Source organism: Ranitomeya variabilis, chromosome 5, assembly GCF_051348905.1.
Source record: "Ranitomeya variabilis isolate aRanVar5 chromosome 5, aRanVar5.hap1, whole genome shotgun sequence".
In the NCBI taxonomy this organism is placed as follows: domain Eukaryota; kingdom Metazoa; phylum Chordata; class Amphibia; order Anura; family Dendrobatidae; genus Ranitomeya; species Ranitomeya variabilis.
The window spans coordinates 80,776,508-80,799,558 of record NC_135236.1 but is presented as its reverse complement, the minus strand read 5'-3'; the positions used below and the strand labels follow the sequence as shown (position 1 = coordinate 80,799,558).

The 23,051-nt window shown below is 41.4% G+C and overlaps 2 protein-coding genes across 2 annotated transcripts in view; one reads left to right on the top strand and one right to left on the bottom strand.

Moving 5' to 3' along the window:
• The first annotated feature begins 655 nt into the window (after positions 1-655).
• On the top strand, positions 656-16,833 carry PTGER1 (prostaglandin E receptor 1). The gene is made up of 3 exons (XM_077260813.1): positions 656-1,427; positions 1,712-2,578; positions 16,270-16,833. The coding sequence occupies exons 2-3, from the start codon at positions 1,769-1,771 to the stop codon at positions 16,513-16,515; spliced, it is 1,056 nt and encodes a 351-aa protein (XP_077116928.1). The 5' UTR covers positions 656-1,427; positions 1,712-1,768; the 3' UTR covers positions 16,516-16,833.
• Positions 16,834-18,366: 1,533 nt separating this feature from the next.
• Positions 18,367-23,051, bottom strand: part of LOC143774871 (serine/threonine-protein kinase N1-like) — a 108,720-nt gene continuing 104,035 nt past the window's right edge. The window contains 3 exon segments of the mRNA XM_077262645.1: positions 18,367-18,733; positions 20,044-20,124; positions 20,315-20,422. Coding sequence (XP_077118760.1) covers positions 18,530-18,733; positions 20,044-20,124; positions 20,315-20,422 — 393 coding nt within the window. The 3' untranslated portion in view covers positions 18,367-18,529.

Sequence of the window (23,051 nt, the reverse complement as noted above, 5' to 3'; positions counted from 1 at the left end):
ATTCATTAGAACTGCATAAATTAGTGCTTATAAGGTTCTATTCACTTTACATTTTACACTACTAAGATAATATAAATCACATACTTGACACTAAGCTTCTTGTAAATGTTGTTTTCATGGGTAGAGGTGTATGACAGTCCCTGTCACACCCTACACAACCCCTTTAATGCCTAAACGATTTTCCAGATCTCATGCAAAGCCCTCTCCGCTCCATTATATTCTCTGCTTTGTGCTGTCCTCTTGTAGGTCGTATCCTGAGGGCACAGTCAGATGGTTGTAACACTAGTGACGATCGCATTGGAATGCTCGGACTGGCCGGTAGCTCTCCTGACCTGACTGTGACCGCTGCATAGAAATGCAGGCTGTCATGCTCAGGTTAGGAGAGCCACCGGACAGTCCGAGCATTGCGATGCGATTGTCGTCCATGTTATAAGGTCGTCTGACTGTGGCCTAATATTAACACCTCTGTCACTGCCACGGTTTCAGTACGTCTAGTAATGCAAAGAATGACGTTTTCCAGGGTCCCGGAATTGGGGAATCTCCAAGGACTTGCTGCCTTATTAGGAGCGGCACCCTCTGCAGAACAGAGTGTGTCTGAAGGGTGGGGGTTATATTTGATATCATACAAAGGCCAGAAGTCTTGATAAACACGATTATGTGCCAGGAGAAGACAGAAGCGAGAACTAAGCAGATAGAGACGGAAAACTACGAGTTGAGGACTTTGTGATAGACTTTTTTACTAGCCACTGGGCATTGGCCGAATACCATGGGCAAGCGACTGTGGAGAAGCTGGGGAGACACCAGCAGTAAGACTTCTTCTAAGGGGATCATTACCTTAAGGACAAGTGAACACTTAGGATCTTTGTCTCTAAACAACATATAATAATTAACAAGATGACTTTAACCCTTTTATTTCATGGTCATTGCTCATGGAGAAGAGTAGAAGATGTTGGTCTCCAACACATATGAAGACCTTAACTAACTTTTGGGTCCCTCATATTTCTCAAGTCTTGTAACTTTTTCTATTTTGCTTCTCTTTGTTCTTCTCGCTGATTTCTGAGCCTTTATTCTCTTCTTCTGGTCCTTTCGGAAAGAGGAGGAGGCACCATCCAGGGGAGGATGAGAGAAGCTTTAGACTAAGTGCATGTGAGATAGGGAGGTTGAAGTACAGACGGCAGAAGACTGAGCTCTGAGACATCACAGAGAGACATATCAAGTTCACGAAGACTCAGTAAGAAAAGGATGTGTTGATATTAAGAAGATATTGAGCAGAAAGAGCCACGATTACAGTCCAGGAGGACATTTCATTACATTATTATATTACTAGACAGTGTGAAGTGAGATAACCAGACATCATGGACTGTGGGCAAACCAGAGACACACCCTGGGATTGTCATGCAAGGGACTTCAAGATACCCCACACAGGGGTGAGTATCAAAGTGTTGAGATTCAGTAGACCTGTTGTAAAATTAGAGTACTCGTTCTAGGGAGATGAAGGAGAGATAATTGTAGCTTTCTGTAATTTATTTTGATTACCGGTAGTCCCACATTATGTATCTGCTACATATGTACATTGTAATTTAACTATCAGTACTGCTACTAACTTTGGTTTCCTTTTCGTTTTCCTATCCCACCTTCCTTGTACACTTTATCCACCATCTTTTTCTCATTGTCACACAATTATTATCAACTCTATCATCTTCTTCTATAGTCTCTCAATTATTTATAACATTTTCCATCATCCTAACTAAACCTGTCTTCTCCACCAATGTATCCACCATCATACCCCAACTCTTCCTTTTCCACTGTGTTTTCTTCCTTTTCCCCAACTTCTCCATTCTACTCTACTACACCATCAACCCGTCCACGTACAGCTACCCCTCTACTTCCATCCCTCTCCATGGCCATTGGAGCATTATCAAATGCCCTGGGCCTCTGGATCCTAGCAAGAGCCTACTCCCACTCCCGAAGACTTCGAAGATCAAGGGCACAGTTTCTACTTTTGGCTTCAGGGCTTCTTTTGACAGACTTGGCTGGACATCTCATAACTGGATCCATTGTACTATGGCTCTATTCTAATGGAAAATTACCAATGGCTGGATGTCAATTTCTTGGAGGTTGCATGGTATTTTTTGGACTTTCTCCTCTACTGCTTGGGCTTCTTATGGCATGCGAGCGTTGCATTGGCCTTACAAGACCACTATGGCATTCAGCTGTTGTTACCCAAACCCGTGCTCGGATTGGCCTTGGTTTAGCTTGGGCTATAGCTCTCCTGGTATCTACTCTACCACTGCTTGGTTATGGTACATATGGACTGCAACCTTCAGGGACCTGGTGTTTTCTACAGGATCCTCCTGGATTTTGCTTACTATTCTCTGGTCTTGGTCTTGGATCACTGGTAGCTGCATTGGTGTGCAATTTGATAGTTGGAGTTACCTTGCTTCAGGCTCGAATCTTACGTGCCTTGGGGGAAGATCGCAGAAGGAAGCGTCGAAGTGCCCGTTCCCATGACTTGGAGATGATGGTGCAACTGTTGGCCATTACCATTGTTTCTTGCGTTTGCTGGAGCCCAATACTGGTAAGGACCTTTATGTTCCTATTCTCTCTGCATGACTAGAGTAATCTTGATGTATTAAGAATCCTTCTCACATCTCTGACATGATGAATCTCCACCTTAAGTTAAGAACAAAAGGCTTTAAGATCTGAAAAAAAGAATGATCACATCCAAACCGTGTCGGCTTGAGTATTAACAAATCTGTCCAAGATACTGTCTCCACTTCAATTTGCAACCAATTTGGAACCACTCCTGCGAGAGCAAAACCAACCATTAACCAAAGCACTTAACGCCCAGTAGACTATCAATCATCTCAATGAATGACATCCAGTCTCCTTAGGCTGCCAAGACAGATAAATAACACCACACAAGCCCTCATCCCACTGTCCAAAATTTTTTTTATAGGCAGAAGTTTTGGCTGCCAGATGGTCCTGGTGCCCAGTCTATATTGCTAGCTACATCCATTAGTCATCCCTGGTGCCAAATACAATTTCCCCCTCATGATCCCCTTGCACCAAGACCGATTGTTCACAGATCGTGCTTTCCCTACTAAAAATATGAACAGGAAAATGCAGTTACTGGGATGATTTAGCCCAATAGTTGCAAAAGTAGACAACCACAAGATATATCTAAATGTAGCAGAGCTGAGCTCTTCACTTGGCATGAATTCTCAATATTGTCCCCAGCTAGTTACTAAAATACACAAAATTAACAGTTTCCTGACAAACTCAACCCTGCTACATCAGTATATGCAATGGCAGTGCCGGAATGTATTGAGCAATATTCTAAGTGCAACACTTCAGTGCATTGACGTAATACCGCAGCACATCAGTCAAATTTAGATATTATGGGGTCTTTAGGTTCATATCTTTGCAAGGGAAAGTGGGCATGGATGATACGGATGTTATATTACATAATAGTGTAGAAATCGCAGGAACGCGAGATGCAGTGATGGACGGGAGGCAGAGCAAGGGTTGACGGGTTTATTTACAGGGGAATACTCCACGCAGGGAGGTAAAGAGTTAAACAGTATGAATGGCAAAGTGAATTACAATGGTACAAATAATGACACTTCAGTAGCAAGCGTATCAGGAAGTTCTAACACTGCAGCTCCTGCTGCGAACTCAATAGTGCCGGCAGTGCCTTTTTCCAGGATTGTACTGTAGTCGTTGGTCTGTCTTCTGGCGGCAGCTGTCGGTCTCCGGTACCTTCCACTGCCCCTTGTCCATATACTGATGTGGCTAACAAAAGCACAAGCCACAGTCCTGTGCGAGCCCAACGTAGCTCCTAAACTATCTTAACTGGGGTAGTCAGGTAACAAGGGTCAGGACAACTATTCTCTGCCCACATCAGGGCGCAAGTGTCGGTCCTGTGTGTGGTCTCTCTTAGGGCAGCGCATGTGCGGTACTCACAGTCACGTAGTGTACAGCACCTGGTTCTTTCTGGCGGTCACTGGACACACACCGCACGTCCCGCTCTCCCTAGTCCCCGCTGTTGGCGGCAGGCAACGCTGATCTGCTTTGCCCTGGTGCTCCCGGCCGGAGCACTACTCTCTGTGGCTGCTGCAACACTCGGCTCTGCTCTGTGTACATGGCTCTACACGGCTCTGCTCTGCTCTGCACGGCTCTCCTTGTAGGCGATGGGGGCCCATCGCCACGCCGGTACTCTCTGGTGGGGGAAGCAGAGCGCGCCGCTCACCGCTCTGCGCGCTGCTCTCTGCATTGCCCTCTCCACTGCGCCGGCGCCAGACTGACCTGCTTTGTGCGCTTTTTCTTTTTAGGCCATGTGCACACGTTGCGTTTTTTTCTGCCTTTTTGACGCTGCGGATCCGCAGCAGTTTTCCATGCGGTGTACAGTACCATGTTAACCTATGGAAAATAAAAACCGCTGTGCACATGCTGCGGAAAAAAACGCGCGGAAACGCTGCGGTTTATTTTCCGCAGCATGTCAATTCTTTGTGCGGTTTGACACCTGCTCCATATTAAAAAACCGCAGGTGTAAAACCGCAGTAGAATACGCACAAAAACCGCAGTAAAACCGTGATAAATCCGCAGGAAAAACGCAGTGTTTTTGCCCTGCGGATTTATCAAAATCAGTGCGGAAAAATCCGCATACCAGTCCGCAGCATGTGCACATACCCTTATGCCTCCGTCGCTGCGCGCCCTTTTCTGGCTCCTCCCGCTCTCCTGGGTTCAAGGGTTGGTCCGGCTCACTCACGCTTCCCCCCGTGAACAGGGCAATATCCGCCTCTCTAAAGCTTCCTCCCGGAAACAGAGGATGCAGCCCTTTCCGTTCCGGACCCGGCACGCAGGTACCCGCTGTCTTGTCGGCCCCCTTACAATAACACGAGACAGGCTTGAAAGTCACAAAGTGGTTTTATTAACAGGACGAAATCTTAATGTTTGATAGAGGTCCCATTTATGATGCCCCCATAAATTAGGAAACCAGGGTTATTTCTATCAAGGCAGCCGGTCGCTGTATACAGGGAGAGACGACATGGAGCATACCCCAATGTCAGGTCTAGTCTGGTCCTGCAAATATTAAAAAGACTGACGGGCACTTCCAAACAGAAGAAGAGTAGACAGGTGCAAGCGGAGACGACCAAGCCGATACAGTCTAGTCCTGCAGTCATACTCCTAACCTTAAGGCTATGTTCCCGCAATGAGTTTTTGCTGAGTTTTTGAAGTTGCGTATTTTGGAAAAAAAATGAAAGTAACCTATTTTACTTAATGGGTGCAGCAAATATGCAACATCAGAAAACTCACCAAAAGCTCATAGTGGGAACGTAGACCCCTACTTATTACAAACATACCAAATGTTCTGTACTGTGCAAAAGTTTTAGGCAGGTACGGAAAACATGCCGCAAAGTAAGAATGTTTTCAAAAACAGAAGTCTTAACAGTTGATGTTCATCCATTAACAAACTGCAATGTGAATGAGCAAAAGAGAAATCTAAATCACATCCTTATTAAGTGTAATCACTATTTGCCTTCAAAATGTCATCCATTCTTCTAGGTACACTTGCACAAAGTCAGGGATGTTGTAGGATTGCAGTCAGGCGTATGAGTAACCAATTATACCAGACTGGTGATAATGATCATCATTTTTGGTAATAACTGAAACAGAAACAGCTGGGTGGGAGGCTGTATCTAATTCTGTCATCAGGCTTTTGCTATGTAATCTGAGAGCAGAATAACGTAGGGGCAGAGAGCCTGATTCTATTAATGTGTCAAGCACTGGGCTGCTTGGCGTATTTTTGATAGAATTCCTGTTTCCTCTGCTGTAGATGTAGCAGTGGTCGGAATGCTGAGCTGTGTATAACCTCTCCCGCACCACTGAGTGGCAGCTTCCCGTATACAGTGTACATTGTCAGCAAGCTGACAATTAATGGTGGGGACAGGGTTACACAGATTAGCTAGCGACATCTAGCACTGCAGTGATAATCTCTTGCTGAGAAATCATTGATTGCAAGCCGCTGAGCATATGATACGTCCCTGGAGTCAGACTCTCTGCCCCCTACATTGCTTCTTTCAAATTTAATAGCAAAAATCTGCTGACAGATTCCCTTTAAAGCAGGTCAGTAAACAGTGAAATATTTCTACAAACGTGAAGCTATGTAAGACAGTTTCAAGTCACATGTCACACGATGGCAAGACAGCAACAAGACACAAGGTAGTTATACTGCATCAGCAAGGTCTCTCCCAGCCAGAGATTTCACCAAAAAGGGTCACCAAGAAGCGGTGTGCATGCTCTTTTGAAGAAGCACCAAGAAATGGCCAACATTGAGGATCATGGACGCAGTGGTCAGCCCAGGAAATTTAGTGCAGCAGGTGAAAGACGCATCACGCTTACTTCCATTCCAAATTCGGAGAATCTAGCAGTGCCATCAACTCAGAATTCATAGCAACCAGTGGGACCTATTACACCAATCTGGAGAATTCTGGACAGAAGTGGTCATCAGTCAAGAACTGTGGCTAAAATCCAAATGGCAGGAGGTGTTCCGGACTGATGAGTCAAAATGTGAAATATGTGGCTGTAAAAGAAGGCAGTTTGTTCTGTGAAGGATGGAAGAATGGTACAATAATGAGTATCTGAAAGCAACTGTGAAGCATGGTGGAGGGTCCTGGCAACTTTGGGGCTGCATTTCAGCCAATGGAGTCGGAGATTTGATAAGCAATAATGGTGTATTCAATTTTGAGAATTATCTGTGGATACTTATCCAGCTTCCAAAACATCAGGGAGGTGTCTGATCGGCTCCAACTTTATTCTGCAGCAGGACAACGACCCCAAAGATAGAGCCATTGTCTTTAAGAACTATCTTCAGCGTGAAGAAAAACAAGGCGACCTGGAGGTGATGAGATGGCCACACAGAGCCCTGAACTCAAGATCATTCAGTCTGTTTGGGATTACATGTAGATATGATTTGTGCAAGTCTACATCCACAGAAGATTTGAAGTTAGTTCTCCGAGATTGTTTGGAACAACCTCTCTGCCGAGATCCTTCAAAAACTGTGTACAGGTGACCAGTGCACCTAGAAGAATTGAGGTTATTTTAAAGGCAATGTACGGTCACACCAAATATTGATCTGATTTAGATTTCTCTTTTGTGTATTCACTTTGCATTTTGTGACTTAATAAAGCAAACTATAAACTATCACATTATTAACTATTAATTTATATATTTAAAAGCATTCTTACTTTGCAGCATTTTTCCACACCTTCCTAAAAATGTTCACAGTTCATGTGTTAGAGCAGGAAAAGTGGGCAAGCACACAGATCTGAGCCACTATGGCAAAGTCCAAATTATGATGGCTAAATAACTGGGCCAGAGAAACTTTAAAATGGTAGGTTTTGTTGGCTGTTCCTGGTATGCATTGGTAAGAACCGACCAAAAGTGGCCCAAAGAAGTATAACTGATGAAGTACCGAGAGGGTCATGGGAGCCCGTGGTTCATGTATGTGCGTGAAAGCGATGACTAGTGCCTCTTTGGTCCAATCTCAGGAAGTTGGACCTGTACATTAAATTGTTGACAAGGTTGAGCAAATACTGTCCATGATAGAAAAGTGTCAGAACAAGCAAAAATTGCAAATTTCTGCCTACCCCAAATGATTCAAAGTGTCCATGATGACTCCTGTCAACTGCTGAAAGCACCTACAATGGGCCTGTGAACATAAAAATAGGACCATGGAGACATTTTTGGAAGATGGTGGCCCAGCCTGATGAATGTTAGTGCCCTCTTTCAGCAGGATAGCCCCCCAGTCAAACTGCAAAAATTGTTTAGTAATGAGGGGTGCAAAAGTTTACAAATTATGGTGCATCATTCGTTTGCGCAATATTTTGCTTCTTTTTCTCTTATTTGGGTAGAGCTTAGTAGAAGCTGCCGATCACAGTTACTTAAAAATCCAGGGTCAACTAGACTGCTAATTAAAATCCTTAGCAAATTAATCTAGAAAGGAGGGTGATATATACACATACTTCAGAATTAGACGCCGGGAATGGAAGTTATTCTGCGCTCTCTGGAGTTGACTCAGGACAAACCAGTAGTAGAGTAAAAATGTAGGGGTATTGTCTACTCGTTTCAGAGTTCATCAACTCCTTCCTCAGGACATCCATCCATTCAATGTATCCAACGTATCCAATGTATGGTTGTCCTGAGGAAGGAGTCGGTGGAATATGAATCGCGTAGACAATACACCTGCACTTTTACTCTACTACTGGTTTGTCCTGACTCCATAGAGAGCAGAATAACTTCCATTCCCGGAATCTAATTCTGATGTATCCACAGAAAGCTGCAGCATCTGGATTCTGAGCTTTTCAGGTGGGGTGTCACACAACCCCATTTGGTGAGCGGTTCTGTTACTTCTTTACTAATCATTTATGTTTGATAAAACCCTATTGCGCGCTTGCACTTCTTTATATATATATATATATATATATATATATATATATATATATATATATATATATATATATGTATATATATATATACATACTTGAAACTTTACATGGTTAGTATCTGGCATTGTGCACATCACACCGCAGGCAATTTTGGGAGTTTGGGAGTTAGCAAGCCCTTTGTTCTGGCCCTGCCCCTTAGTGCCCATTCCCCTTTCAATTTTCTGCTTGTTCCAAATTCCTCTTCCCCATTTCCTCAAGATGCTGGGGCACATAAAACCTTTCAGATTCTTTAGATTCCGGGAAGTTCCAGAGAGACCCTGGAGCTTTGTCGTCTCTTTAGAGAGTGTGAAGGTTTTCCTTTTTTTGTTTTGGAAGCCTCTCAGATGTCCTAAGAGACTGGCAAGGGTATATATAAAGAGACTGGCACTGTTGCTGGACTTATGTACAATATATATATATATATATATATATATATATATATCTACACTCACTGGCCACTTTATTAGGTACACCTGTCCAACTTCTTGTTAACACTTAATTTCTAATCAGCCAATCACATGGCGGCAACTCAGTGCATTTAGGCATGTAGACATGGTCAAGACAATCTCCTGCAGTTCAAACTGAGCATCAGTATGGGGAAGAAAGGTGATTTGAGTGCCTTTGAACGTGGCATGGTTGTTGGTGCCAGAAGGGCTGGTCTGAGTATTTCAGAAACTGCTGATCTACTGGGATTTTCACGCACAACCATCTCTAGGGTTTACAGAGAATGGTCCGAAAAAGAAAAAAAATCCAGTGAGCGGCAGTTCTGTGGGCGGAAATGCCTTGTTGATGCCAGAGGTCAGAGGAGAATGGGCAGACTGGTTCGAGCTGATAGAAAGGCAACAGTGACTCAAATCGCCACCCGTTACAACCAAGGTAGGCCTAAGAGCATCTCTGAACGCACAGTGCGTCGAACTTTGAGGCAGATGGGCTACAGCAGCAGAAGACCACACCGGGTACCACTCCTTTCAGCTAAGAACAGGAAACTGAGGCTACAATTTGTACAAGCTCATCGAAATTGGACAGTAGAAGATTGGAAAAACGTTGCTTGGTCTGATGAGTCTCGATTTCTGCTGCGACATTCGGATGGTAGGGTCAGAATTTGGCGTAAACAACATAAAAGCATGGATCCATCCTGCCTTGTATGGAGCATCTTTGGGATGTGCAGCCGACAAATCTGCGGCAACTGTGTGATGCCATCATGTCAATATGGACCAAAATCTCTGAGGAATGCTTCCAGCACCTTGTTGAATCTATGCCACGAAGAATTGAGGCAGTTCTGAAGGCAAAAGGGGGTCCAACCCGTTACTAGCATGGTGTACCTAATAAAGTGGCCGGTGAGTGTGTATATATATATATATATATATATATATATATATATATATATATTAGTACCTTGAAAAAGTATTCATATCCTGTAAACTTTTCCACATTTTTTCACATTACACCCACAAGCTTATATGTATTTTATTGGGATTTTATGTGATATTCTAACACAAAGCAGCAGGTATTTATAATGTGTAACAGAAGAGATTCATGGTTTTCTAATTATTTTAAAAATATAAATCTGAAAATTGGCACGCACATTTGTATTCAGCCCCTTGTAGTCTGATGCCCCTAAATAAAATCCTAAGTGACCAGTTGCTTCCAGAATTCTCATAATTAGTAAATTGAGTCCAACTACGTGTAATTTATTCTCAGTATAACTACAGCTCTGTGAATACCTCAGAGGTTTGTTTGAGAAAACTGGGGATCAAACAGCATCATCCAAACCAGGGAACACACCAGACAGGTCAGGGATAAAGGTGTGGAGAGGAGAAAAGCAGGGTTATGTTATAAGAAATATCCCAATCTCTGAAAATCTTACGGAGCACTGTTCAATCCATCATCCAAAAATGGATGACGTATGGCACAAATGCAAACCTACCAAGACATTGCAATACACCAAAAGTGACATCCCAAGCAAGAAGAGCCCTAAATAGAGAAGCAGCCAAGAAACCAATGGTCACTTTGAAGGAGCTGCAGAAATCCATAGCTCAGGAGGGAGAATCTGTCCACAGGACAACTATTACTCCACAAATCTGGCCTTTATGGAGGAGTGACAAGAAAAAAGCCATTTTACAAAGCAAGCCATAAGAAGTGGCATTTGCAGTTTGCAAAAACTAATTTAGGGGACACAGCTAGCATGTGGAAGAAGGTGCTCTGGACAGATGAGACCAAAGTCAAACTTTTTTCGCTCAACGCAAAAGTTATGTGTGGTGGAAAAATAACACTGCACATTACCCTAAAAACACCATCCCCACATCAAACATGATGGTGGCAGTATCATGTTGTAGGGATGCTTTTCTTCAGCAGGGACTCAATTTTCAGATTTATTTTTTTAAATATTTAGAAAACCATGTATCATTACCTTTATACTTCCTAAATATTGCTACTTTGTGTTGGTATATCACATAAAATCCCCCGCAAAAATGAAAAAATGTGGAAATGTACACAGGGTATAAATACTTTTTCAAGGCACTGTATATCAAGAGACTATCTTTCCTGCATGAATTATGTTATATATAAAGGGACTGGTCATAGGGAAAAATATAACTAAATTAACTGGCACAGCGGCATATATAGGATACTATATACAGAGATCGGCATAGGAGAAAATGGCACTTATGACGATACCGCTGTTGGCATAGTAGAACATACACGACTTGCTTTACTGTCATGAAAAGCATGTCATGACAAGCAGTGAGCCTGGCACCTCTGAGTCTGAAGAAGCGGCCTTGGCATTTGTGAAGGCATAAACTATATGTAGATATATACAAACTCTATGTAACAGAACTCTGCATTTAATGAACACATGAATTCCATTATTGCTACACACCATCAAGTTCTTAAGGGGAAGCTATCATCAGAAAATGACATATTGTTTAAATCAGGTTTTTGCTTTAATTGTATTTGTTTTTACACATTTTTGCCATTTTCTTCCCATGTCACAATTTGTTTAAAAAAAACAAATAGAAATGTGTCAATTTTCACATTATCCACTGGGGCTTTTTTTTCTAGAATCTAACTTCCATTTGAAAACGACAGAGGAAAGAAAAATCTAATCTCCAGATTTGCTTTTTTTGGGTCACCATAATTCCATAAAAAATGCAACAAAAAAGGTTGGGTCACGATGCTAAAAAATAAGCTCTCCCTCGGCTCCATCATCAGAAAAATAAAAACTTTATAGGTCTTGGAAAATGAAGACAAAAGGCCCCCCAAATTTTGTCAAAATTCTGATTTTTTTTTTTCATTACAGTAAAAATTTATAAAATTTCGGTATCGCAGTGACCTGAACAATCACGTTTCCAGGTCACTTTTACTGCACAATAAACTCCATAGAAACAAAACCTAAAATAAAAAAAATTGTTGGAATTGCATTTTTTTTCACCATTTTGACACACTTGGATTTTTTTTCCGTTTTTAATTCAGTATATTGCAAAATGGATTGCATCATTCAAAACTACAACTGTCGAGAAAATAATAAAAAAGTTATCACTCTTGGAACAAGGTGGACAAAAAAAAAAAATGCAAACAAATAAATAAATCTCTGGTCATTAAAGGGTTAATACTTTAGGGGTGTTGGGTGTTTTCTGTTTTCCGGTGACCTGATGCCGCCATCACTACTAGTTGCCTATTGTTTTGACTTTTATGTTCTTTCCTTGTCTCTTCATTCCTCCCTCTGAGCTGTGACAGCGTCGCCACCTTCGCTCTTCTGGTTTTCTTCAGCTTTTTTTTTTTACGCCTTATATGATCCCCTCTCTCCTGTCTTTGTGCTTTTTCCTATTGAGTTTTCTCATTCCTGCACGATCACATAGGGGACGAGATGAAAGAGGTTCAAGTGCAGCCATTTATTCTAATAATCCATGTTCTATGTCAACGGGAATGTGGAAGAGGAAAAATCCAATGCTTTACATATTTCCTCATTAACCCTATATGTTGCTTTATTTCCATGCTGAACTAATGCCCTGTTTGGGTAATATTACTATTATTGTAACTAATTATATTTAGGGCAGGGGTGGACATAACATGGGTCCAACTGGGCAGCCCCACAGGGGCCTAAAAGGTAACGGAGCCACATCCATCTCCAAAACAGGTTGAATTGTGCATTATGATGAATTATTGGGCCGCAAAGGGTCCTCATATTGTTCTTGCACAGGGGCCCTCATCTGTCTGTGACTGCTCCATCAAACAGGTCCCATCTACCTGTCAGCCATATACTACGGTGCCTAATGTACCTTCTGGTGTAGGTCAATGGTCTCCAAATTTTCTAGAATTGAGAAAATTCTGGAAATTGTCACACAGAACTTCATCTGTTCTGGTGGAGACTGGTTGTCTACTTTGCCTGTCGATATGCCAATCATCTGGTAGTGTAAGTACATGCGGCTTTTGCCAATATGGTCTTCCAAGGAGCCAAGATTAAGAAACACGTCCATAGGTGTCGTCTTTGGAGCCGAAAGACTCATTTCATCGAAGAACCATTCTATGGTGGGTTATTTTCCTACATGTCAATGGCACAAATCCACACATAGCAAATGTAAGTTCCAATTCCTTACTGTTCAAAAGGCAAAAATGGGAAAATATTTATTAAAGATGTTGTCCAGGAAGAGTAATATAAGGAAGGGAGCCACCAATGGTGTAACTTGCAGCTTGTGGGTTGTAATGGAAAATCTCCAACAGGGCCCCCAACAATCGTGGGTCTTTAGTCATATAAGTCTTCTTCTGCATGGAAAAGGTAACTTTTTGACCCCTTAAAAGCTCCAGGAGCCCAGTGCGACTGCAACCCCTGTACCCACTGTAGTTACACCCCTAAAGGGGCATATAAACAGGGGTTGTCTTTATGAGACCAATCATTCAAAAGGGATGTGCCAATAAATAAATTTAGTGGAAGTCACGCCAATTACCTTCTTTCTGAGGTGGATGACTGTGCCAAACTTTCGCCACTACTTCTTCATTTTCTTCATACCGACCCATCCTGATATCCATTTTTAATCCATTCTCTATAAAACATGTTTTGCAGCGTCGGCTGCTTTATATATTTTTCAGCAGTCAGGACCATGAATCTAAGCCCGTACACGGAGATCCGCCAGGACATTAATGTAGTTGATTGTATTTTTTTTTAAAATAATTCTGATCTGAGTCTCTGGTGACCATGAATTGCTGATGAGTTTTTAATGTAAAATACAGAAAGAAAAGCCGTAACAGATGGTCTTGGTCGAGTCTCAGAAATTAGGGACAGCCAGGGAAAAGAAGACTATAGACTGGTGATGTATGGCGCCACTTTTCTACCATCTGTGCTTCTTTAGTCCTCATTGTTTGCATAATTTCTCTCATTATTTTCAAGTTGGACAACTACCTTATGTTTGGTTTTTTCGCTTTTATAATTTCTGTTTTTTTATCCTGGCTGCCAATATTCCTGAGGGCCTATAACAATGTATTGCTGTTAATAGAGATTTGCCTCTTTTATACTTTCACACACAAGGGCAAGGAAAGACCACATGCATAAGTAATCTCCTTCTTCGAGGCACATTACTCCAGAAAATTCTGAAAAAAATACAACAGAACATCCACTACCCCTTTACACATACCCTCTATGAACATCATGGGGCCATAATCAGCTGTTTTGCCATCACAGTAACCAATCACCATTATTAAACACCTTAGGCGCCACAGTTGTTTCTGATGAGAGTATCTAAGGGGGTTAACCAACTGGTATCAGAGTGTCTTAGGGAACATAAACTAAAAGCAAAGCTAACATCAGAGAAACCCCACCTGTAAAATCAATCAGTTATTGGCTATAACATAAATAAGACCAAACAAATCTCACTATTTGAGATACAAATCAAGTAGGTATTTAGCTGAATACAGTCCTACGAAAGAGCCCCGCAGACAAAAAAAAAGGCACTAGATTGACCTTGCTTTCGTCCCTACGTTTGATACTGCCTAACCACGGAGGTTGGCACCTTGACGGCTGTCCCTATAAGGCCCTAACAATTTATGTAGGTAGATATAGATGCCACCATGTGAGTGAACTACGGTTCCAAGTAAATCAGAGTTAAACAGGACCAGATAATACAGATAAAAGGAAGATTAGGGTTCAAGAGTAAAGATTAATATTTATCAGTACATATCCCCAGTAGCTGCCTCGACACGTTTCACCAAAAGGTTCATCAGGAGGGCGATATAGAGTCATGGTAGCGGGATAATTTGCCCAATATGGTGTGTCTAGTTAAGGAAGTGTCGGAGTTAAATATACCGCCTTTGATTAGGAAACACGCCTGTTGCATCTAAACATATATCCATTCATGATACTGGGTGCAGAGAGTGACCGGCACATATTGTCTGCATATTTATTAAGCCCATGTGCCAGCCCAGACTTACCCCCAGAGGTATCTGACAGAAATCAAGCTAGATTAGTGAGCCCCCGAGAACGTCACTGTGCCCATGACCGGAAAATATGTAACACACAGCTAAACTGTGCGCTCACTCCGGAAAAAAGATGTGCGTTCCAACATTGGAACTCACCACCACACATAAAGAAAGTTTCTCATATTTGATAAGAAAATTGGGGGTCTCATAAGTAATAAGATAATAAATCTATATGGATAAAAGTGCTTTTTGATTAAAAAAAAAATCCCTAGAACACGGGAGGTCTAGTAAGGGGTAAAAAATAGCCGTATGGTACAAGACGAAGATATGGTGGGCAAAACAAAACACAGGATGGTGTACAAAATAATGACCAGGGTAACAAAGATATGTATATATTATACAGGATCTCTATATTCAGGGAACCTAGCAGCAAGGCGGTATAAATAAGGATAATATAATCCAGAACTGGGCCAGGAATGTCACAGAGAAGAACATAGTTGATAGCAATGCTGCAGAAGAAATGCTAGCACAGGCTTCCAGTATCCACGACGACCAATCCACTTTCCAGGAAACTGTTCATGTAGGAATGCTCGGAACTGACACCCATAATATGGTGCACCATCTTGCTGGAAAAACTCAGGGAACGTGCCATCCTCAGTGCATAAAGAGGGCAACACATCATCATGATGGTCGTCGTGGGCCAGTTGAATGGCCACCAAGGTCTCCCGATCTGACCCCCTTAGACTTTTATCTTTGGGGTCATCTGTAGGCAATTGTCTATGCTGTGAAGATACGAGATGTGCTGCATCTGAAACAGATACTGGACGCCTGTGCTAGCATTTCTTCTGCGGTGTTGCTATCAGTGTGTCAAGAGTGGGAGAAGAGGGTTGCATTGACAATCCAACACAATGGGCAGCACTTTGAACACATTTTATAAGTGGTCATAAACTTGGAAATAACTCATGAAAGAATAAAGTTAAGTTAAAACCAAGCACTCCATTGTTTTTCTTGTGAAATTCTCAATAAGTTTGATGTGTCACATGACCCTATTCCCATTGGAAAAAATAAAGATGGATCCAAAATGGCCGACGTCAAAATGGCCACCATGGTCACCACCCATCTCAAAAAATGTTCTCCCTCCCCTATACTAATGTGCCTCAAACAGGAAATTGATATCACCAACCATTCCCATTTTATTTAGATGTATCCATATAAATGGCCCACCCTGTACATTTCCAGGAAGAATAACAGATTAATGCTAAAAAGCCAATTTCTACAAAAAGATGTGATTTTTGGAGTAATGTAAGCATTTACTAATGCCGACGTCAGGAGGACACAATTCTAAACTCTTTCCCCTTCCTCTTCTCCTCAGGTCTCGGTGGTGATGCTACAGACCGGCATACCCCTGCCTCGCCCAGATTGGCTGCTGTTCACAGTACGCTTGGCTTCATGTAACCAGATCTTGGACCCTTGGGTTTACATCCTCCTCAGACGTTCTGTCCTGCGTCGCCTCTGCAGCATCTTTGTGAGAGTTTCACGTGTTCGCGGTGGGAAACCAATTCGTTGGGATCCGAGGGACTTTCAGAGCTCGGGCCACAGTGAAATCAGCCACTTATAGGTTCTGTGCATGAACATAGTGTACAGAGATAATTCAGGGACCTCTCTGCATAAGTGACCAAGCCTTGTATTCGCAGATGAATCCAGATGTCTTGTACATACATGTATAGAAAATGACTGAAGCGGAGCTTGGGTAATATTGGGAAGACCACTGTAGTAACTACAATCCCGTACACACAGATGCTGGCAGGTATCAGCTCTGCACGATTCCCCTCATACAGATTGAGCCTCAGCTATTGGTAACTCACAAAGAGAAATCACGTGGACTGTTCAATCTTACCTTCTTCTTTTCTAGTACCAATAAAAAAATAGAGGTTCAGTTTCCTTTTTTGGCTAATTTGTGACGTAGTTCGACAGGTACCTCCACCATTGTCTCTACATTGTACCTTTATTTTTCCTTCTTGAAATGTATGTCTTCATTTCCAACTGGATGTTACTATTACTCTTGTTGATAGGGTTTATCCCTGCAGACTGACATGATCAGCGCTGATTGTATAGTGGCAGATGCGACTTATCCTCAAGGGGAGACGGGACTTGCCCATAAGGGGAGACGAGACTTGCCCATAAGGGGAGATGAGACTTGCCCATAAGGGGAGACGAGACTTGCCCAAAAGGGGAGACGAGACTTGCCCACAAGGGGAGACGAGACTTGCCCACAAGGGGAGTCGGGACTTACCCACAAGGGAAGACAGGACTTACCCTCAAGGGAAGACGGGACTTATCCTCAAGGGGAGACGGGACTTATCCTCAAGGGGAGACAGGACTTATCCTTAAGGGGAGACGGGACTTATCCTCAAGGGGAGACGGGACTTATCCTCAAGGGGAGACGGGACTTATCCTCAAGGGGAGACGGGACTTATCCTCAAGGGGAGACGGGACTTATCCTCAAGGGGAGACAGGACTTATCCTCAAGGGGAGACATGACTTATCCTCAAGAGGAGAGGGGATTTATCTTCAAGGTGAGATGCGACTTACCCACAAGGGAAGACGCGACTTACCCACAAGGGAAGACGGGACTTATACTCAAGGGAAGACGGGACTTATCCTCAAGGGAGAACGCGACTTACTCTCCAAGGAAGACGCGACTTGCTCTCAAGAGGAGACGGGACTTACCCTCAAGGGGAGTTGGAACTTATCCTTAAGGGGAAGGCTTCATCAGGGAAAATTTACCCCGTCCTCTGCAGTCCAATCCCTGTACTTTCTGCAATGTTATTTTCGCTGATGAATCCCCTTCAGACTGTTAGGGACATTAGGAGGAATGATTGCTCAGAGGAAAAAAGGAGAACACTAGTACTTGAAATTTTTTTATGCCAAAAACTGTTGCAAAAGCCTACAGAAATTAATTCCTTAAGCTCCCTCATAAACATTAGACTAACGTTGGTCAAAACCACCGATTTCAGCCAACAGTCTGATATGTATGAAGATTTCCCAACTCCTCTTTGACAAATGAGGTTGGGAGAGAGAAGGATCTAGCATATGGCATTTAAAAAAGGGAATACTTTTGTTATTTTAGGCAGCAGCTCTCTAATAGGCTGTTCTTGTGTATGGAGGAGTTGACAGAGATCATTCAGCCAACGGCTGTCTATCGAATATGAGGGCTTTAAGGAACAATGCATGTTTTTATGGTATTGTGTGCTGGGTCTCTGTAATGCAACTTTATACAGTGGAGCCACCATTCGACTCTTCTAGAGGGATAATTCTCTTAAGGACAAGGCCAGCATACGGAATACCTGGAAATTCCATAAGGAATTGAAAATCCATAGCTAAAAATGTGTTCTTTGTGGGGAGGTTCCACTCTATGCACCAGGTTTTTTCATAGTGTCCATCACCACAAACATCTCAGTAGACTAGTGAACATTGCATAGTTAATAAAGATCTTTATTTACAGAACAGCCTGAGATCGGGAGAAAAAGGCAATGGACATATGGTGGGCAGAAATGTATTTTTAAGAACTGAAAACCAAAACAATACTGTGAGGATAAAAGAAATTAAGAATGTCTCCAGATGTTCTCCTCTCAGGCACCATCCCTCACATAGTCAAAGCCCTGAAACAGGCTCTGTTCTTGGGGATTCAATATTCGAGGTTCCCTTGGGGGAGTCAGCTCTGGTCCTTCACATGTGAATTCCGGGTCGAAGTTGCTGATGTCATGCGGTCCTTTCAAAGATGGGGTGAATGGAGGGGGCAGCCGGCGAGCGAGGAGAGCCTCAAAATCCAACTCCTGGGATAGAAAATAAAACTTCTATTGGATTGATGTCTAAACATTATTCAAGAAGTCATATCTGGTCTATAAGTGATTTACCTTGAGGGCCTTAGTAAAATTACACACCCGTTAAGTGAACCAAGGACACCAACATGCCAAGTTTAACAGCAAATAGACCATACAATATACTATAGCTATATTGGGGGTGGTTTTTCTGTCTCAAATTGCCCGAAAATTAAATTTTAACTTAGATTTGGTGTGTATAAGAGGAATTGTAAAATGTGACAGTCTGATCTAGTTTTACCCTGTCTCATTTAAATGGTCACCATTTCAACAAACCCTACACGATCCAAAGGGGTTGTCCAGCACTATTTTTTTAATTAAAAATTGGCCCATGGGGAAATTAAAACAACAACGGATACTCACCTACTGGACCCCACCAATCCACTTCACTTCTGTATGTTTCCCCTACCTCCTTTCCTATTCTGGCACAAGACGTCACTTGACTGCTGCAGCCAATCAGTGCTCATTGATCGGCTACAGCCTTCACATTTCCACCCAAAAAAATTGTTTTTCAGGCAGCGAAAGGCAGGGATCCAATACATCAGTATCTCATCTTCTTTGTTCTAATACCCCCCAATGAACCACTTTTAATATGAAATAAATATTGAACAAACCCTGTAATAGTCCTAGCATATACAAGGTATCTTATCAGAGAAATATGCTTCTTTATCCACTTATGAGCCACTTTTTTTGCTCCCACCTGCCTTTTAAACTCAACAATCACTTTTAAAAACTGCGAAAAAGTCATGTTGGTCAAAACAAACTGCTGGATCAGATTACAGCTGCCTATTGAAGTCTTTACAGAGGAGAGGAGGCGCAATGAAGAGCACAGAGTGAAACAGAGAGGCACCGACACACACAGATGGTGTTGCTGCTTTCTATTAAACTATTACACCCTGGGGCTTAAATCACAGCTACACTGCTCAGTACTGCTGTCTAAGGTCCTCCATGCTGCCTCTTTTGAATATGTGTTACACAGAATCAGGAGAGCAGGAACCTTTCATGTTTGTGTGTGTTGTGTATGGGACACATCATAGCAGCTAATCTTTACCCTCTAGCGCAGAGACAACTGAAAATTAGTGAAAAAGCCAGCAATGGGGAAAACTGGTGGAAAATTCGGGATACAAAACAAGTAATATAATGACCAGAAGCAGTGTTATTCTTTATGTATACAAACGGATAAAACATAATCTGAACAGTTACCTGAAAAGACAGTTTTGTTAGAGAATTATTAAATCCCCCCATGGTGTATATATACTACTTACTTTAAAGAATGGCTGTTTTTTCACATCTTCTGCATCGCGCTCTCCCGAGCCCAGGCGCCTCTCTGGGTTTCTGCGCAGCAGCTGTTCACAGACACACGAAAAAAAAGGAAGAATCACAAGGTTAGCAGCTACTCACAGCCGAAGCTATAGAAGGTTTTCACATCTGCTCATTCTGGCCAAACACAACTCTAATTTTGCACAATATGACGACCTGATATGGAAAGAAGATGGCTACTCCTGCATCTGGTGATTGTTCAGACATTGCCCTTACCCTCCTCATGATTGCGATGGCTTCAGCTGAGAGGAATCGAGGATACCGGACTTCATCATTAACAATACTGTCAAATACCTCCTCCTCCTCATCTCCTGGGAACGGAGACTGAGACAGAGAAGACGCAGGTTAATAGTGATGATATACTGCACACACCGACACTGCGGAAAGACTCTATGCAGTTTTATCTTAATGCATCAAACATAAAGTAAAAACGTACTTCTAACTATAAGGGTTTGTTCCCACGGTCACTAAACGCTGCGGGTTGGACCCTGCGTACATCCACAGCGTCCAACCCGCAGCGTCAAGGTGTTACAGCCTAGTGGATAGGATTTCAAGAAATCCCATCTCCACTATGCGTGCACTGACGGATCACCCGCGGAGATGAACATGCGGTGCGTCTTTCCAGACCGCAGCATGTCAATTTATCCTGCAGAGACGCTCTGTCCTCACAAGATAAATATCACCCGTACAATGTATAAGGCGCGGTGATTCCACACGGTTCAATGATCACATGCGGAATCACCTGTGTTCAAAAGCCCGACAGCGCTTTGGACGCAGCGGACATGTGCTGCGCCCAAAACGCTGCCGATTACTGACTGTGGGGACGTAGCCTGAGGGTTTGATCTTTCATTTGTGTTTTTATTCACTTTGAATCTTTTGTTTTGCTCAAATTTAAAAAAGTGGTCCTAATTTTTTGTGTGCCATCACAGAGCAAAAAAATCTCATGTTCTGCCAAAATATTGCAAAATGTGTCAAAAAATTAACAGAACTACACAAAAAAAATTTGGAAAGGGCCTGAACTGGGGAAGATTTGTGCAAAAATTTTGTGAATTTTTAAAAGTTGGTATATTATCCAAAAACATCTGGAAACCCCATTGCCTGCCTAGAATGGCAAATATACAGCTCTGGCAAAAATTAAGAGACCACTGCAAAATGTTCAGTTTGTCTGATTTTTCTCTTTATAGGCATATTTTTGAGTAAAATGTAAATTGTTCATTTATTCTATAAACTTCTGACAACGTCTCTGAATTTCCAAGCAATAAACTTTGTATTTTTTTTACGAAAAGGAGAAATGGTCAAAATAAAAAACAAACAAACCGTGCTTTCAGACCTCAAATAATGCAAAGAAAACAAGTTCATAATCATTTAGAAACAACAATACTAATGTTTTAACTCAGGAAAAGTTCAGAAATCAATATTTTGTGGAATAACCATGATTTTTAATCACAGCTTTCATGTGTCTTGGCATGCTTTCCACTACTTCTCCATTACTATCCATCATCCTCTTGATTACATTCCAGAGGTTTTCAATGGGGTTCAGGACTGAAGATTGGGCTGCCCATGACAGGGTTTTGATGTGGTGGTCTCTTAATTTTTGCCAGAGCTGTATATATATATATATATATATATATATATATATATATATATATATATATATATATATATATATATATATATATATATATATATACTTACATACATACATGCATTTATATACAAGAGAAAGCAACAACAGGTCAGCACACAATATAAAATAGACTTTAATAAAGACACATATTAAAATAAGAAATTAAAAACAGGAAAAATACACCAAAAACTAGACAAAAAAAGCGCAGATGAAATAATGGATCAGGTCCTTGGTGTTTGGAACATGATCTCTCACAAGTTGTGAGGTGCAACAATGGTGACACCATCTTGGAGAGAGAGTGGCTATGCTCTTCCTCTTGTCTCCACATTTACTGTAGTTTTTTTTTTATTCTTTTTTTGTTTTGCAAAAAAATGTAGGAGCACCTCTCTCACTGCAGATCTTATGGACTTGAAATCATTCTAGTCACCTATTTCAGATTGATTTATTCCCAAAATGATCAACAGAGTTATAAACAGTGGAGATAGGCAAGGCTTACACAGCTTACTCATTTTTCTCCTCTAAACCTATTGTCCGAAAAATTGTCCAGAAATTATACTCTTTTTGTATTGTCCTGACTTTTTTTTACAATAGTTTGAGGGGAGAACAACACAAAACCTAAATACAATATATACACCAGTGTTTGTGTCCAATCTGCAGCGCCACTCACTGATAGCAACACAGTCCTCATGTTGGTACTTCTATTCTTTATGTTCTTCTGTTCCATGTTTTTACTTTTCATTTTGTCTACATTTATCTATTTTTTTCTTCTTTCGTCTGTTTTTACTATGTTCTCTGAATTGTTTTCCATGTTCTATTTTTTTTCTTGTTCTCTCTATTTCTTTTCTATGCTTATCTCATCTTTCATTTTTTTTTCTGTTTTGTTTCTTTTTGGAATTTTTTCTATGTTCTATGTATGTTTATGTTTTCTGTTTAGTTTTTTCAATGTTCTGTTTTACCTACTCTATGCTCTTCTGTTTTCTTTCTGTTCTTTTTACCTTTTTTATGTTTTTTTTTATGTTTTGTTCTGTCCTTTCTATACTCTTGTATGTTTTTTTCTATTTTTTTTCTATGTTCTATGTTTTACTATGTTCTCTATGTTTTTTTCTATGTTCTATTTTTTTGTGATATTTCATGTTTTATTAAGTCTTTTCCTGTTTTTTTATTTTTTTTTCTATGTTCCAAGTATTTTTACTATCTATGCTTTCTATGTTTTTTTCCTGTGTTCTTTTTAATCTGTTTTCCTGTTTTTTTTTCAAAGTTCTTTACCTTTTTTTTTTTCATTTTTTTTTTTTTTTTAAATCTTGTCTACACTTTTCAGTTTTTTTA

Coding starts and splice junctions, on each gene's coding strand:
- PTGER1 (XM_077260813.1), top strand. CDS start 1,769: ATGTATCCACCATCATACCCCAACTCTTCCTTTTCCACTGTGTTTTCT. Junction 2,579..16,269: donor TTTGCTGGAGCCCAATACTG/GTAAGGACCTTT, acceptor TCTTCTCCTCAG/GTCTCGGTGGTGATGCTACA.